Genomic DNA, 18653 nt, shown 5'->3' with positions numbered 1-18653 from the left:
GGCTCCTCCCTTTCTCCTTCCTGTTGCCTTCTCTTTCCTCTCTGGGAACTCAGCCGTCGCTGGTTTTAACCCTTAGGGCGGCAGCAAAGCCTCGCTCGTGCTTTCGAGGCAAGGCGCCTCCCTGCAACGGGGAAGGAGTGGGGGGGGGGGATATCTTACTGAGGGGGGGCTTTTATTGCTTCACCCCCTCCCCCGATGAGAAGCAGATGATGCACTTAGGGGTTCCCGTTGCAACATGTCCACGTCTTTGCAGTTTCCATGCATCCTGGGCACGCCCGCCCAGCGGTGCCCAGATGTTTTTCTCCTGGTTGGAAAAAAGAGGGGGGGGGGTCGATCCCGCCCGGTGGCTTTGCAAGGGTTAAATGCAACGAGCCGGCCTCCTAGAGAGGAAGCGAATTGGGGCAGGAGGGAAGGGGGGGGGTCCTTCCCTTGCAAGCTATCCTCCCGCCAAGGGCTCTTCCTGCTCCGCCTTTTCCAACAAGGGGGGGGGAGGTGGGGAAAGGAGGGGGGAGTGGCCTTTTCTCTCCCCCCCCTTGCTCGGAGCTTTGCATTGCAGACCCCCTTGGGGGGGAATTGGGTGAGTTTCCAGCCCCCTGCAGCGCCGCTTTGCAGAGAAGGGTCTTTCTCTCCCAAGAGCTGCAGAGGCGAGAGGGGGGGGGAGGGTTTGGGATTCCCTCCCCAGGGAAGGGCAATGCCCAGGCTCCAACCTGTCCTCCCCCCTTTGCAAAGAAAAAGGGCAGGGCGGGATCTGCTGGTGCGGGTGGGGAGGGGTCTCCGTCCTGCTGTCCTGGCCCCCTTGCTTCCTTCTCTCTGCAAAAGCCAAAAGGGGGAGGGGTAGCTCAGCATCCAGGTATTGTTCAACGAGAGAGAGAGAACAATGAAGGCAGGTAGGGGAGCCCCCGGGGCGCAATGTGGGGGGCTCTTTGCATCCGGCATTGCAGCCCCCTCAGCCACTCTTGTGCATGGGATGGGGGGGGTCTCTTTAAAGAGCAACTGTCCCATGGAAGGAACCCAAAGGGATGCCTCTTTTGTATGGGGAAGGAGTGGGAGTTGGGTTGCCGTTCTTTCTGCAGCTCTTCTGCCTAGGGCAGCCCACCCTGGTGGTACAGGGACTACCATCAAGTCCCAAAATTTCTGTCGCTAAGTGAGACAGACGTTAAGTGAGTTTTGCCCCATTGGATGACAATTCTAGTCACCATTGTTAAGTGAATCGTTGCATTGATTTAGTAACGGTCATTAAGTGAATCTGGCCATGGAAGGGCACAAAATGTGATCACATGACCCCGGGACACTGCAACTGTCATAAATGTAACCCAGTTGCCAAACCTCCAATAATTTTGATCATGTGACCCATGAGGATAGTGCAACAGTTGTAAGTGTGAAAAAACAATCATAAAGTCTCTTTTTCCAATGCCATTGTACTGGGACTTTCACTAAATCACTATCGACTTGCGGGGTGGAGTCTGGGCAACTGAATGGAGCTAGCAGAGTGTTTTAGTGGCTCGATGCCTTTCCTGTCACCATTGCGGAGTTTTGTTCGGCAGAAATATTCTCATTGTGCCCAGAGAGAGAAATATCTGCCTCTCCTGATTGTGAGGTAAGAGCGCCACCTCTAGGCCACCGCACCACTCTAGGAACAGTGACTGAATGAACAAGGGTAAATTGAATGTAATCTTGCTTAGAGGGAAAAGGGGGTGGAAATCGCTCTCTGAAGGCGGCAGATGGGGAGTGGTGTGGTTTTGGACTAAGACAAAGTCTCGCCACTAAAACTGGATCGCATCTTGGAGGATGCTGGCTGGGGGAAATTCTGGGAGTTGAAGACGGGCAAGTCTTAAAAGTTGCCAAGGTTGGACAATCCCGTTTTGAACAGGATAAAACGGCTCGAGAGTTTGCCTTGTGGTCTCCCGCTGCTGAGGGTTTCTTTACTCCATCCTCCAAAACCCTTGGAGGGGGAGGGGGATGAGTGCTGTGTGACGTACCTAATAAATAAACGAAAACGTAAAAAAAAAAATTTTTGACGTCCAAAAGAGAGGCTCAACTCAGCAGGGATTTCCTCTGGTTCCTTTGAGAGCCAACCCAACTTCGGCTGGGAAAAGGCTTCCTCTCCTAGAAGAAGGAGGACTTTGCAATGACACTCCGTGATCTTGACTTTGCAGAATGTGTTAGCCACCGTCAATCAGAGCCATCCTTGCCTTGGGGGCTGTCATTGACAGCCGAGGAAGGCCGTCTGCCCTGTCGGGAAAACGTCTCAAGGATGGACGAGCAAAACGCAGCTGGCCCAGAAGCCGAAAGGGACCCGGAGACCATCAAGTCAGGGAGCAGTGGAGAACACTGGGGGATTCGTCCAGAGGTCCACCGTCAATGTTTCCGGCAGTTCCAGTACCAGGACGCCAAGGGGCCCCGAGAAGTCTGTAAGAAACTCCACGATCTTTGCCATCTGTGGCTCAGACCGGAGCAACATGCCAAGAACCAGATTCTGGATCTCGTCATCCTGGAGCAGTTCCTAGCTGTCATTCCTCCGGAGATGCAGAGGTGGGTCCGGGAATGTGGAGCCGAGTCCAGCTCCCAAGCCGTAGCCCTGGCTGAGATCTTCCTCTTGACCCAGGCCGAAGACAAGAAACAAGAACAGGAGGTAAGGAAACGTTTGGTTCCCCCATCCAAGAAGGGGCCTTCTTCTCCATTGCTCTCTTGTCTGCGTTTGGTCCACGTTTCGGGGACTTCCTAACTGTGTGTCCCCCCCCACCCTCTTCGTTCTAATGCTTTCAGTATGCAGAATCAGGCCCCAACTTTCCCGAACCGTTCAAGACGTCCTCAGACGCCCGGCAGAGTGCGCTGCGAAGGTGGATGAAACACGAAAGTGACGGGACTTCCATCCTGCAAGGTAAGGATGAAGACGTTGCTAAAACACGGAACGGGTGCAGGTCGTCTTCGAGTTACGACCACAGTTGAGCACCAACATTTTACGTTGCTCAGTGTAACATTTGTTAAGTGAGTTTGCCCCAGAGGTAGGTTCCTACCAGTTCGCACCTATTCGGTAGAACCAGTTCATCAAATCTACCGAACCGGTTAGAAGAGGTTCCACCAGTGGACCCAGAAAGCAGGCCACACCTACAGAAGAGGGTCCAACAAATTTTTTGAAACCCACCACTGACACACACACACACACACACAGACTGACAGAGAGAGAGAAAGAGAAAGGAAGAAAGAAAGAAAGAAAAAAGAAAGAAAAAGAGTGAGAGAGAGTTGAAAGAAAAAAGGGACAGAGAGACAAAAGGAAGGAGAGAGAGAGAGAGAACACATGGCCGGCAAGCCACTCCCACCAGGTCACATGGCCAGCAAGCCACTCCCACAATGGAGGCCACACCCACGGAGTAGGTTCCAAAAAATTTTGAAACCCACCACTGGTTTGCCCCGTGTTATGACTCTTCTTGCCGCGGTTGTTAAGTGGATCGCTGCGTTGGTTAAGTTAGCCACGTGGCCGTTAAGCGAATCTGGCTTCCCCGTTGATGTTTGCTTGTCAGAAGGTCGCAAATGGGGACGCCCCGCTACCGTCATAAATAGGAACCGGCTGCCAAGCCTCTGAGTTTTTGATCACGTGGCCATGGGGATGCTTCAACGGTCGTAAGTGTGAGAAACGGCCCTAAGTCACTTTTTTGTAAATCCCGAACAGTCACTAAATGAACTCTTGTAAGCCGAGGACTGCCTGTGCTACCTTTGGTTTCTTGCAGGAGATGGAATGATGTCGGTGATACGTGCCCAGTCCACCTCTCTTCTTTGTGGCGGAGGAGACCTAACAGCGGCACAACAGACTCCGGTGTGGAAAAAGCTGGGGGTGTTTTTTTTTGGGGGGGGGGGGGAAGAATTGCAAGTACATTGCTCTTTCAACAGGCCTGTCCTTCTCTTGCTTCGTATCTGTCAGAGGTGTTAGGACAGTGATTGCTAACCTTTTCGGCACTGAGGGCCGAAACTGGAGTGTGTGGGTCGAAGTGCCGGAACTTGGAAGAGAGCAGCTGGGCTTTGTGCATGCACGCGGTGGTCAGCTGATCTCTCCTGGGTTCTGGAGTGCATGTGCGTGCTGGAACCCGGAAGAGCAGCTGGCCACTGTGCTAAGGCCTGTGATTTCACAGCTTGTAACATCGGTCAGTTAGAAAGCTGATTAATACTGAAGTCTAAACTATGTTCAGGCACATCTGCTTGTGCAGATAATGTCCTAAATTAGCAGGCTAAACCGCCTCGTGGATGGGAGGCCCTTTTCGCCCTCCCAAGCTCCAAGGAAGCCATGCTTTTGGCAAAATAGCCGTTGAATTTTGCTAGTGACACAACTTTCTGTTCATCTTTTCAGGGCACAGTGACAACGGAGGATGCGGCCGTGCAGGTCACCGAAAGAGAAGGGATTCTACCAGATCCTGAGCAGAAAGGCTTCCGCAAGCAAGCCGTGGAGCAAGATTGTGGACTAATGGCTGCCTTTGGTAAGCTGCCCCTCTTGCACCTATTATGAAATCACACCAGGTTTATCCACACGGAAGACGATCCTGAATTACAGCTTGCTGGATTTGGTTCGGGCCTTTTGGTTTCCCAAAAGGGCTTTGGCTAGCTTCCTGTCTTCACTGCAGAAGCCGATAAGTGGGCAGTCGAGAGAAAAGAAGACCCATCGGTGGGGCTGCCAGAAGGAGATGGCGTTAAAAAGAGGGAGAAGCAAAGGAGAAAATCGGTACCGAATCGGAAAAGGATGATGGAGCGGAACGAGGGCCCCGCTTCCCAGAGCAGCAACTTCCATCAGAATGCAGTCCAAGAAAAAATAGAGAAAATGAATAGTAAGTGCCAAATGCTGGGTCCCTGCTTCTTTAGCAATAGCACTTCGACTTACGTACCACTTCGTAGTGCTTTTACGGCCGTCTCTAAGCAGTTTACAGAGTCAACATATTTTCCCCCAACAATCTGGGTCCTCCTTTTACCCACCTCGGAAGGACGGGAGGCTGAGACAACCTTGAGCCAGTCAGAATCGAACTCCTGGAGTGAGCAGTGAGTTAACCTGCAGTACTGCATTCTAACCACTGTGTCACCACAGCTCTGTTGTTTAAACCTGGGGTTAAGAAGATGTTTACAATTCTTTGGGTAGAAAGCACACACACACATACACGTATGTATGTATGTATGTATGTATGTATGTATGTATGTATGTATGTATGTATGTATTTAGTGTCACAACTCCTGGTATGCCCAAATATGGGAGGAGGCATACTGCTTCCTTTCTCTTCTATTGGCTCATCACAAGAGACCATCACGACAGAAACCCAATATTTTTACTGTTGCCTTTGTTACATTTGTGTTGTATTTGTGCTGATAAATAAATAAAGGGAGACTAGTATAGATCTATTTCAAGCTATTTAGCTCTCATCAGCTAGCCATACCCTTACTGGGATTCGAACCTGGGCCATATTACATATCAGGCAGTTATATTTGGGCATACCAGGGGTTGTGACACAATACATGCACATACACATACACATATACACACATCTATACATATATACACACACATATATATAGATACATATATATATATATACACACATACATATATATACATATATACATACATATATACATATATACATAGATATATACAAACACATACACATACATATACACATATATACATAGATATATACATATATACATACATACATACATACATACATACATACATACATACATACATACATATGTTTCGCATGTGGATGTTTAGTGTTCTGGTTTTACTGAATATGGAATGCTATAAATGAGTGATGGAGGGGGTGGGTGGGTTGAAAGACAAGATGGCACTCTGGTAGGCTCCAAGAACCAAGAACGACGCCTGGAGTTACTTCTAGTTTCCTTATTGCTATTTGCCTACAGACAGAATCTTGCCAGACTAAAGCACTAATATCTGCCTAACTAGAGATACAGTTTATCACAGAAGTGAGTACGCCCCATCATGTTTTGTAAATATCTTTTCATGTGACAACACTGAAGAAATGATACAATGGCTACAATGTAAAGTAGTATATACAGCTTGTATAACTAGTGTCAATGTGCTGTCCCCTCAAAATAACACCCAGCCATTAATGTCTAAAGTGCTGGTAACAAATTGTGAGGGTGTGTGTGCTCACTTCTGTATATCTTGTGAACTCCTAGGAGGGGTCTGTCTTGACCTTCTACCAACTTTTGCTTGACCTCTGAGCGGGGGGCCCTCCCTCTTGGGAATCCAGACTACACTCCATCACACTCATCTGTTTATGGAGTATATTTTTTAAAAAAACTTTTTTTAAATGTCCTTGCTTACCAGCAGGTGCTGAATTATCCTGTTTTACTTCTCGCCTTCTTTGTAGTTGCAAAAATAAGCGAGCCGGCCCGTAAAAGGCAAAGGACGTATCTGTTCCACAAAGAATGGGAGGAGCGGTACTGTTTCATGGACGTGAACGGCAAATCGGTGTGCCTAATCTGCTCGTCCACGGTCGCGGTGGCCAAGAAGCACAATGTCCAGCGGCACTTTGAGAGGAACCATGGCACCTTCACCAAAAACTACCCCCTCGATTCCGAGCTTCGCAAAATGAAAGTGAAAGAGATGAAGTCCAAGTTTGCCTCCCAGCTGACCGTCTACACCAAACCCGTGGTCCACTCCAAAAACACCACCATCGCCTCTTTCAAAATCGCCAGCTTGCTGGTTAAAAGGAACAAGCCCTTCGAGGACGGCGAGCTGCTAAAGGAGGTGTTCCTGACGGCAGCCGACTCGATTTTCGAAGGCTTCTCCAATAAGAAAGAGATCATGAGCGCCATACAAAAGCTCCAGTTGTCCGGGAACACCGTTTCCCGCAGGATCCAATCCATCTCCAACGATCTGGAGTACCAGCTGCAAAGCGACCTGCAGAAGTGCCTCTGGTTTTCCCTGCAGCTGGACGAGTCCACCGACATCACCGACACATCCCAGCTGGCCATGATCGTCCGGCTGGTCTTTAGCGACCTCGCGGTGAAGGAAGAGCTCCTCAAAATCCTGTCCTTGAAAGGGAAAACGAGGGGCGAGGATATCTTCCTGACGTTCAGGAACTATGCCGCTGAAACCAACCTCCCGCTCCATAAACTCTCTTCCATCACGACCGACGGGGCGCCGGCTATGGTGGGCGCCATGGACGGCTTCATTGCTCACTGCCAGAAGGACGAAACTTTCCCGAAGTTTATTTCGTATCACTGCATTATCCACCAAGAGGCTCTGTGTGCCAAAGTCCTTCAGTTCAAACACGTCATGGACGTGGTTACAAAAATCATAAACTCCATCCGCGGCGTCTCTTTGCAGCACCGGCTCTTTAAAGCTCTCCTGAAGGACGTCGACGCGGAATACGGGGACCTAATCTTGCACACGGAGGTCCGGTGGCTCAGCAAAGGCAAAGTCCTCGCCAGGTTTCTAACCCTGAGGGATGAAATAAAGGCCTTTTTAAAAACTAAAGACCAGTACGTGGAACAGCTGGACGATCGGTTCTGGTTGGTGGATTTAGCTTTCTTGGCCGACTTGATGCAAGAACTCAACAGTTTGAACATTGAGCTGCATCGAAACGATAAGCACCTCTCCGGGATGATCTCTTCGGTCCACGCCTTCAAAGGCAAGCTGAGGTTGTGGAAGTCGCACCTGCAGGTGAAGTCCCTCCTTCCCTTCCCCTCCATGAAGCAAGTGGTTGGGGAAAGCGACTTCAACAACGCGCCGTTTGTGGGCTACCTGGAGACTTTGGAGGAACAGTTCCACGCCCGCTTCCAGCAGTTCAGTGGCATCGAGCCGGTGGTGTCCTTCTTCGAGAACCCCTTCAGCCCCATCAATGTCGCGGAGACGGCCGCGGCCATCGGGGAGCTGTGCCAGGCCTTGGTGGAAGAGGTCGAGATGGAGATTGTGAGCCTTCAGAACGACATCATCCTCAAATCCAACTCGAGTCACGCCAACTTTTGGAACCTGGTGGACGCCCAGAAATTCCCCGTGTTGAGGAAGACGGCGGCGAAGATCAAGTCTTACTTTGGGTCCACGTACCAGTGTGAGTCCGTTTTCTCAACAAGGAGATTTATCAAGTCAAAGAACAGAACACGGATGACTGACAAGCATCTGGATGACTGTTTGCGAGTGGCAATCTCTTCCTACACTCCCAATTACAACCGGCTTGCCGATGGCATGCAGTGCCAAGCCTCTCACTAATCCGGAGCCGTGCTGTGAAACCTTTGGCAACATGTGGCTGTTTGGCACTCATCAGCTGCTTGTGTAGAGCAGATTTCATGTTGCCAATTTTTCTATTTTCTATTCTGTGTTCCATCAAACGGTAGAGATTCTAGACTTAAATGTATACCGATTTATTTGTACTGTGAATATAATTATGTACTGGTGGTCTAGGAGTAATGTTGAGTTATACACCTACCTGCCCTCTTTACTATGCAAATAAAATACTTTTTTATATGTGGAATCGTCTGTTACCAGCACTGTGTCGCAATGGGACCATTTATGTACAAGGATCACATTGGAGGTGCAAAGTGTTACATCACATATAGAAACTGCCTTGAGTGTCCCAGGTTCCCGTCATAAAAAATATACAGCTTTATTGTCTGTTTGTTTCTGCCTCCTTCTTCCTAATTGACGGCAGGACAACAGCAAGGCGCCAAGCTGAAGCTGGTGGGTCTGTTAGCTGTATTAAACATTTGCCTTTTTAAACTAATCTCTCTATTTCAGTACTTGAAATAAGAGTTTTAATACCTTTCGCCTCTCAGAATCCTAGGAACTTTGCTGTTCTCAACAATTGTGACCAGATTTTAAGGGCCACAGGCTGTCATGGCGTAAGGCAAGGAAAATACTTACAGCTTTAATGAAATCCTTTAGGTGAAAGTCATGTGTGAAAACGTAGAATAGGAACAGTTTACTTGCTCAGTATCTCAGTCGTTTATTCAAATATTTGAAGGAGTGAAACCGTACGGCTGTTTCTCAAAGGCAACTGTGTTAATTTGTGGTTACAAAAATCAAGAGAAGGCTGAAAGTCTCTGGAGATTCTCAGTCATCCAGGCCATTGATTGTCCCAAAGGGGCTTTTTTTCAGGAAGGAATTGGACTTTCCGTTTTTCTTTGAAAACATTTTGCTTCTCAACCAAGAAGCTTCTTCGGTTCAGCTTCTTGGATGAGAAGCGAAACATCTTTAAGGAAAAACAAACTCCAGTTGCCTTTTGAAAAAGCAGCTTTGGACAAGAGGAGGCTATTGGGACTTTTTCTGTTTTTAAAAACGTAATCAAAATCTAAGAATTACTAATTCTTATGAAGGCCTCATCATAAGCATTTTATATCTAAGATGAATGTCCACAGATGGTATGTCTATAGATGCCATGCAGCACCACTGGCATGATTTAAGTGCTGAGATATTAAGTGTGATTTGAGATTTGGATAGATGTCACACCAATGTTTTCCCAGGCTAGTGCCAGCCAACCAGTTCTCTGAAGATGACGGAAGTTCTTTGTTTCATACGAAGGCCAGGAGATAAGAAGAAATCTGACAAAGAATCGCCACATTCGGAATCTCTAATAAAGTACAGTGAAAATCTATGTTAGATGGATAATTTCTTAAAACATTTGTGTGCCTCGTCTTTCAAATAAAAGTTGAAAACAACAATGATAAAAAGATGTTTGGTAGATTTCAGCAAACAGATTCATGTTCTGGCAAAGCCAGCCAAAACATACAACATTGCCTTGATCCTCTCAATAAAGGTGAAAGGTTGTTTCTTATTATCTATATACAATATTTAGCATTAAATTTTTCGAGAAGAGAAGTGAGATGTTTGGAGAATAGGCTTGTTCCTAAGAGTTGTAGCAACTTCCTACCAAGGTGAGCAAAAAATGTTGAGTTTGTCTCAAAACACAAGACAGCCATTCCACTATGAAAGCATCCGAGAACATCATCGTGATTCCCAAACGAAACACAAGTTGTCCCTTTACGAATGAAGCTCATTCCCCTTTCCACACAAGTTGCACAAAGCAGGAGTTGGTTTCTGATGAGGAAAATGGCAGACTTCTTCAGTTCCTCCAAAGGAGCTGGCCAGGGAATTCTGGGAGTCGGAAGTCCACACTTCTGAAAACTTGATTCAAACTTAGGCATTTGAAAATATGCGGACTTTGATTCCCATGCTGGCTGGGGGATTCTGGGAGTTGAAATCCACCCTTCTTGGAGTTTCTAAGGTTGAAAAACATTGCCCTAAGCCAGACTTCAACTCCCAGAATTCTCCAGCCAGCAAACTTGGCAACTTTAAGACTTGTGGACTTCAACTCCCAGAATTCTCCAGCTAGCTCTTCTGGCTGGAGAACTCTGGGAGTTGAAGTCCACAAGTCTTAAAGTTGCCAAGTTTGGGAACCACTGCCCTAAGCAATTAAATTGGAGCAAAGCGAGGAAGGAGCTAAAGATTTCTTTCACACAACAGCTTCATTCACGCCGTGAGCCTAACATTCACTGAAAATGGGTCCCTTAAATGCCAAGGCTCATCTCTTTAATGCCAAGGCTCATCTCTTATTAATGGCAGAGCAAAACTATGTCAATCTACTATCAACTTAGGCACTCAAAGAAAGGAAATCTACACCTCTAGATGCACCATAGCCAAGTTTAGGATTTTGTTCCAAAAACCAGTTTATAGAGGCAAAACAAAAAAAAGGAGAAAAAGACCGCTCAGCCTCCTGAAGTTTATTGGTCCAAATCTCTGTGGGGCATTTTGGCCTTGCGTGTGAATCCTTAAGAGCTTCTGCCTGTAATCCGTGTTGAAAGATTGATGGTTTGCTTTGGAGGTGAAGCAAAGTTTTGATCGTGAGGAATGGATTAAGAGAACACAGCAGAGTGCGGGTTTCTGAGGCTGGAAACAAGAGTTATGGTAACTTCTCTGAAGCAATTGTTGCCTGAGGTCCCATAGGCCTGGTTTGTGCAACACACACACACACACACACAGAGAGACAAAAAAAAACAACATTTCAAGTATTTAGTTTTGATTTTGGTTCAGTGTTGTGCTACTCCAACCAGCCATGGTCTAGTTGAGCAAAAATAGCTTGGTGAAATCAAAGAGAAATGTTCTAGCTTTCATTTACGCTACCTGTTCTTTTTAGACGTAACCAGAGCTAAAATATAACAGGAATGAGGAATCTGTACCTCTCTAATTGCAATTCCAATTGCCAAATTGCAATTCCAGCATGGATGGTGTCAAGAGGACACATCAGAAATGAGAACTAGGGGAGACATGATACCAGTATTTGAGGGATTGCCACAAAGAAGAGGGAGTCAAGCTATTCTCCAAAGCACCTGAAGGCAGGACAAGAAGCAATGGGTGGAAACTAATCAAGGAGAGAAGCAACCTTGAAGGAGAAACTTCCTGACAGTGAGGAGGACAATCAATGGAACTGCTTGCCTTCAGAAGTTATGGGTGCTTCATCACTGGGGGATTTAAGAAGAGAGAGGACAGCCACTGGTCTCAGATGATAAGAGGGTCTCCTGTTTGAGCAGGGGGTTGGACTAGAAGATCTCCAAGGTCCCTTGAGAGACCGCCTCCTGCCAATCACCTCCTCGCGACCAATTAGATCACACAGATTAGGCCTTCTCCGAATCCCATCTGCCAGTCAGTGTCGACTGGTGACTACGCGGAGGAGAGCCTTCTCGGTAGTAGCTCCGACCCTTTGGAACGATCTCCCCGTGGAGATCCGTACCCTCACCACCCTCCAGACCTTCCGCACAGCCCTTAAGATCTGGCTATCCGTCAGGCCTGGGGTTAGATTGTAATCCGTCCCCTCCCGAATGATGAATGTTGTGTTCTATTTTTAATTATGTATTGTTTATGTCTCACTGTTTGTATTCCCCTCCCCATGAATTGTAAGCCGCCCTGAGTCCCCCCAGGGAAAAGGGCGGCCTATAAATAAACTTTCCAATTCCAATTCCAATACCTTCCAGTTCTATTCTGATTCGAGCTGCAAGGCCACGCAGATAACAGATGGCCCAATCTAACTATTCTTGTCTTGTACAATGCTGGTTACTATATCCAAATTCCAGGGTAGGATTTGTTGCTTTTTAGCCTGCTGTATGTGCACCTGGTTATAAATTCAGAAGGAAAAGTGCATCTTTTCTAGGGCAGCTACTTGCTGCTATGACCTACTTCGACGATTTGGGATATGTACGCGGCACACATATGCAAGAACTCTATGCAAGCACAGTGGGGTTGAATTATTTATGGTCAGTCCGTGTTAATGCAGGATTAAAAGAATCTCCTCTATAATTCAAAGAGAACGGTGGTCCCACACTCGACTCCAGTGCTCCTTGGGGGCCATTTATGCCTAGGTGAGCAGAATTGTAGAACATGGCTGGCTTGACAAGACAGCGAGGTGGGAATGGCTCGACCAAAATCAATGTGGAACCTTAAACGGGCACCAAAGGAGGAGGGGAAAAGGGCAAACACTGAAAGGTGGTGGGTGGGCAGCAGGAAGGAGATGTTCTAAAACAGGGGTGTCCAACCTTGGCAACTTTTAAGACTTGTGGCCAATGATGGCCCCTTCAAGATCTGTGGGCTTCAACCCTCAGAATTCCTGAGCCAGCATGATAGGCTGGGGAATTCTGGGAATTGAAGTCCACAGGTCTTACAGGGGGCAAGGCTGGACACCTTGGTTGGTTCTAAAGAGAAGGAAAAAAGAGCTGAATGGCAAAGTTTGAGCTTTACATACAAAAGGACTTCCAGTTAAGACGATTAGATAGCAAGTGAGAACTGCTCCTGCAAGCTGGATCAATGGTTTTTGCCTCCAGTAGGTCGCCTCTTATTCGGAAAGGATTGAAAATAACAAGGCGGTGGAGAAACATTCCCAAGAAGAAACCTGCTAATTAATTAGGGTACAGATAACAATATACACAATAGACCAGGAACACAGTCAGTGGGAAAGTATGTGTGAAAATGTTCAAGAAAAGCACTCAAAAGTTGAACTGACTTCTTCAGATCTTTTTATTTACCACAATGGTGGAACAATAATCTTTGTGTTGTATTGGTAGTGATATTTTTATTTCTTTATGGTTGTCCCTGCTTCTCCACATCCTTTGGCTCAACATACTAAACTGCCATGGAGTTTGGTGGATTTTGTGAGCATAGTGTTTGCATAACTCAGGTCACCCTGACCATAAATGCGGTGGGTAAAGATTAAAAGTTGTTACCCCTTGAGGATTTCTTCTGATTACAACATCTCTTTAGGATCATGAAACTCTGGATGATGAGACAGAGAAGCAGTTCCTTTTGCTGGTATATAAACTTTGCGTTTCTTCTTCCCATTAAAGAGTTTTGAGAGGTAGCTCAAGCTTTTGGCTCCAACTGCTGCCTCTGGAACCATGCTTTGCTCTGCCTTCTCTCTTGTTCTTGTAGTCAACCCTCAAAAGTACTAAGAGGAGAAGCAGTTGGAGGCCCACACTTCAAAGAGTGGATTTAGTGCCGCGGGATCCTTTCTAAAGCTATTGTCCCTTCTTCCCACACAAGAATAAGTTACAGGAACAGGTTAGTGAGAGAGGCTTTCTGCCCTGCTTTCTGACAAGTGGAGAAGGACTCCCACCCAAGACTCGGCATGTCCCCTGAGTGGATGCCACTTTTAATTTGGGAAGACCACCTTCATTTGGAACTTGGGAAGCCACTCCGTCTCCGCAGACGGCCTCCAGGCTACCCTCCAGCTCTTGATGGGTTCAGACACTTGGGGCCGGATGACATGAAAACCCAAATTAACCGTTGTGGTTTACCACGTGGAAATGCAGCTCCGACTGATAAGGAGAGCACGGAATATAAAAACATAAAGAAGCCCAAGACAAGCTGGAAAAGGAAAGTAGTTGGAAAACTCATCAAGAGATGCTTCACAAGAAGTTTGTGGAGTTTGCAGTTCGTGGTTCGAATCCCTAGCGCCACATAATGGAGTGAGCTCCCGTTACTTGTCCAGCTTCTGCAAACCTGGCAGTTCAAAAGCACATAAAAAATGCAAGTAGAAAAACAGGAACCACCTGTGGTAGGAAGGTAACAGCATTCCGTGCACCTTTGGTGTTTAGGTCATGCTGGCCACATGACCATGGAGAATGTCTTCGGACAGCACTGGCTCTTGGGCTTTGAAACGGAGATGAGCACTGCCCCCTAGAGTCGGGAACGACTAGCACATATTGTATGTGATTTTGAGATTTTTTTTTTTTTTTGAGATTTTATTGAACTTTGTAGGCCGCCCTTTTCCCTGAGGGGACTCAGGGCGGCTCACATAAAATCAGGGAAGGGGAAATGCAGACAATAACAAAGACACATATAATAAAAACAGTAACAACATGCATTCATCATTCGGGAGGGGCAACTATCTTCATCCCCAGGCCTGACGGGCTAGCCAGTTCTTCAAGCTGTGCGGAAGGCCTGGACGGTGGTGAGGGTACGAATCTCCACGGGGAGTTCGTTCCAAAGGGTCGGGCGACTACTGAGAAGGCCCTCCTCCTTGTAGTTGCCAGCCGACACTGGCTGGCCGATGGAATACGGAGGAGGCCCAATCTGTGTGATCTTATTGGTCGCAGGGAGGTGATTGGCAGAAGGGGCGGTCTCTCAAGTATCCAGATCCACTACCATGTAGGGCTTTATGGGTGATTAACAGCACCTTGAAGCGCATCCGGAAATCGACAGGTAGCCAGCGCAGCTCGCGGAGGATAGGTGTAATGTGGGTGAAACCGCGGTGCACCCCAATCGCTCGCGACGGCTGCGTTCTGTACCAGCTGAAGACGCCGGATGCTCTTCAAGGGCAGCCCCATGTAGAGCACATTGCAGTATTCCAGCCTAGAGGTCACGAGGGCCCGAGTGACTGTTGTGAGTGCCTCCCGATTCAGGTAGGGTCGCAACTGGCGCACCAGGCGAACCTGGGCGAATGCCCCCATAGCCACAGCCGTCAAATGGTGGTCGAACGATAGCTGTGATCTAGGAGGACTCCCAAGTTGCGAACCCTCTCTGAGGGGTATAGAATTTGACCCCCAGCCTGAGAGATGGAATATGGTGGGAATGTGCGAGGGGAACCTTTACCTTTTATAAGTTTGTGAAGAAAGAAGTCTTGGTGGGGTGTTTTTGACACTCAATTGTGGCTACTATTGAGGTTGGCACCAGAGTTCTGGTGGGTTATTTTCTTCCTATATTTGATTGAATTAATTTTACTGGTAGTCCTCAGCTTACAGTGTCATTTAACGACCATTTCCAAGTTACAACGGATCTCCCTCAAGCTACCTGTGACGTGGTTATGAAGTTACAGTGGCTGAATACCACCCCATGGTCATGTGCCATCACATTTTGAGTGCCTGGCAACCCCGGCTCACTGCCACAGCTGTTTGCCGCATCTGGTGGTCTTGTGACTTCAATTTTCTATTTATTTATTATTTTGGTCAGTTCCCAGCTTGTACTTCCTGTTTCAAGGGGGGAAAAAAACGGCCATTGAGGAAAATGGCTCTGCTTAACCATCACCCAAGGACGCCACTGTAACTTGAAATCAGAGGTGGTATTCAGCAGGTTCTGACCAGTTCTGGAGAACCGGTAGCGGAAATTTGAGTAGTTCGGAGAACCGGCAAATACCCACCTCTGGCTGGCCCCGCCCCATCTATTCTCTGCCTCCCGAGTCCCAGCTGATCGGGAGGGATGGAGATTTTGCAATATCCTTCCCCTACCACACCCAACAATCCATGCACGCCCACAGAACCGGTAGTAAAAGTTTTTGAATCCCTCCACTACTTGAAATCCAGTCACATGATGCCTTGACTTACGATGGCAAATGACCTCTGGCTGTAATTCCAGACTCCATTCAAAATAAGTTGAAGAATAACCTGCATTGAGTTTTTATTGGACTACAAATGGACAAGAACTAAAATGATTACGGAGGTCTACAAATATATATTTTTTGTTATATTAATCCCCTTGGCTATTTACTGCAAACTTCCCTACGGCAGCACACGCCACCCCCTTTGTTCACATCTCGGAAGGGCAATAAAGCAGTTTCTTTTGCAGCCATGAAAATGCCGGTTGGCTGAGCAATTGTTTCAACTTGACTAAAAGTTATCATTTATTCATCAAACATTGCTTGCTTGGGATGGCTACAGCCAAAGTTGCCTGTTTAATGGAGCAAGCCCAAGTCCCAGCAGACACAGGGGGAAGGCAGTATATCAGAGCAAAATATTCTGGAAACCAGGAAAGGAAAGAACAGGCCGACTTTTTCTTTTTAAAAATCGCACTAAAGAGGGGGAAAATAGAAGGGGCCAAATCGTTACCCACCCAAGGCAAAAAATAGAAAAAAGGATCACCCGTCGTATTAAGCCATATCTTACGGAGTCCTATATTTCGTTTAAATCTTAGATAATGCTGATGTTGGTTTGTAGAACGGAAATCCCGCAAGAGCCCTTGATGAGAGTTTGTGGATTTTTGCCCAACACTTTTCAGGTATACAGAGTCCTTGACTCACAAGAGTTTGTTTAGACCAGTGTTTCTCAACCTTGGCAACTTGAAGATGTCCGGACTTCAACTCCCAGAATTCCCCAGCCAGCATTCACTGGCTGGGGAATTCTGGGAGTTGAAGTCCAGACATCTTCAAGTTGCTAAGGTTGAGAAACACTGGTTTAGACCATTCCCAGTACAACCGTACTGAAAAAAAAGTGACTTACGACTGTTTCTCACAGTTACGGACCTTTGCAGAATCCCCATAATCATGTGACGCAAGTTCTGATGCTTGGCAACTGGTTCATATTTATGACGGTTGCGATGTCCCGGGGGGGTGTGGTGATCACCTTTTGTGACAAGCCAAGTCAACGAGGAAGTCGGATTCACTTAACAACCAAGTCACTAACTTATCAACGGCAGCGATTCACTTTTACAACCGTGGCAAGAACGTTTGTAAAACAGGGCAAAATTCACTTAGCAAGCATCTCACTTAACAACATAAATTTTGGGCTCAATTGTGATTGTAAGTCACAATTTACAATCCTCTTGGACTAGGCTGATTAACTCACCCCCATCGGAAGCCTTTGTAAGACTGCAAAGTGCTAAAGATAGGACTAATTTTTCCCAATGAAAGTAGATTTTCTTTAAGTTTGATTTTTACCTGATATATTTTTTTTAATTTGGTAGGAACAGATGTTCAAGTAACAACCTCGTGGCTTATCTGATATGAAGAGCACCGTGGGATGTGGTACCTCCAGTTAGGATTTGTGCATAACCACCGAGTTGAAATTTTGATTATATGCTTTTTGCGGGACAACGGCCACTCTTGAAACTCCTTTCCTAATTTTACTAGTAAATGTATTTCATGAGAGAGCTACTTTCCATTAGACTTTTGGTAGGTGTTTAAAACCAGTGCGGTGTAGTAGCTAAGGCTAGGAGTAAGGAAACCCACTTTGAGATCCACCTTTAGATGGGTGACTTTGTCTTCCCAGACCCAATTATAAGAAGGAAAATCTATGAATGTGCAGAAATGGATAGACTGTCTATGGAAATGAAGGAGAGGGAAGAAACCGAGCACTATCAAATCTGGAATAGATGGTATTCCTGGCTTGAGAGTATACGTAAAACTTACGGTATAATGGTAAAAGTATAATATAGAGAGAGTATTTAAATATGGATATAACTTAGGATAACGATATAGAGATAGATTTTTTTTTTGTAAACAGGATTATTAGAAAAAACATGTATACCGAATTAGAAAAGCTGTTACAGGTGTAAATGTGTGTTTTGTGCTTGTTTTTAATGTTGAAAAATGTAATAAATATTATTATTATTTTTAAAAAGATGGGTGATTTTGGGCCATTCATTGTGTCTCAGCCTAATCTACTTCTCAGGCAAGTCAAGACTCAGAAAGAGGGGATTTAAATCAATAAATAAACAACATTCTCTCTCTTTCTCACACCAACGTTTTCCCAAATGTTCCGAGACTTTGCATTTTACACTTTGGTGGTATTGGCTCACATACAGATTTATAATCTCCAAGAGGGCAAATTTTAAGGATTGGTTGAAGATGCATGTTAAGCTATAGGCCAACACAGCCGTATCCACCTGATTTTTCCAGGTAAGGTTAACCAATGTCCTCTGAGAGCAAAGAATGAAAAAAAAAACTTCCACACATCAAAGGATCTACCAAGACACACTGAGTACAATTCATATATTATCCAGTTTCACATTCTCAAAGGATATAGCAACTTATTTCAACGATCTTGATACAAAGCGAGACAGCCATAGTTCAATGTAATACTTAAAGGACTTCCAAATACCAAGCAATAAAATATCAACAAAACAAAAAAAATAATAACTGTGCAATTCTCGTTACTATGCCTGACTGAATCAGTTACAGAAAAAAAAGTCTTTTCTCTTCAAGCTTTTAACTAAACATTAAACTCATCTTACAGATTACAGTTATTATTATTATTATTATACTCTGTAATAATTAATTGCACAAAACCACACAAATCTTTGCATGATGCATAATATTTCCTTATTAGACATGGTACAAAAATACTCGTACATCTTTGTTCGGGTATTCCCATAAGATTGCTGATTTGGCAAGACTGAATTCTTTCCAATCCCAAGGATTGAAAGAAAAAAAGTGAATATTTTACAGCTGTTCTAT

At 46.0% G+C, this 18653-nt stretch overlaps 1 protein-coding gene across 2 annotated transcripts; it reads left to right on the top strand.

The window, feature by feature from the left end:
- The first annotated feature begins 422 nt into the window (after positions 1–422).
- Positions 423–8477, top strand: LOC116519535 (general transcription factor II-I repeat domain-containing protein 2-like). 2 transcript variants are annotated; one of them, XM_032233438.1, is made up of 7 exons: positions 423–577; positions 2157–2632; positions 2767–2881; positions 3729–3814; positions 4343–4469; positions 4614–4814; positions 6372–8477. In XM_032233438.1, exons 2-7 carry the CDS (start codon positions 2255–2257, stop codon positions 8213–8215), a joined length of 2751 nt encoding a protein of 916 aa, XP_032089329.1. In that variant the 5' UTR covers positions 423–577; positions 2157–2254; the 3' UTR covers positions 8216–8477. The 2 variants fall into 2 exon arrangements, with proteins under 2 accessions (XP_032089329.1, XP_032089328.1); XM_032233437.1 differs by lacking the exon at positions 423–577 and having other exon boundaries at positions 1560–2632.
- Positions 8478–18653: the final 10176 nt, after the last annotated feature.

This window comes from Thamnophis elegans, chromosome 16 (assembly GCF_009769535.1).
Source record: "Thamnophis elegans isolate rThaEle1 chromosome 16, rThaEle1.pri, whole genome shotgun sequence".
In the NCBI taxonomy this organism is placed as follows: domain Eukaryota; kingdom Metazoa; phylum Chordata; class Lepidosauria; order Squamata; family Colubridae; genus Thamnophis; species Thamnophis elegans.
The sequence above is the reverse complement of the archived record's forward strand: the minus strand, read 5'-3'. Positions and strand labels throughout refer to the sequence as shown.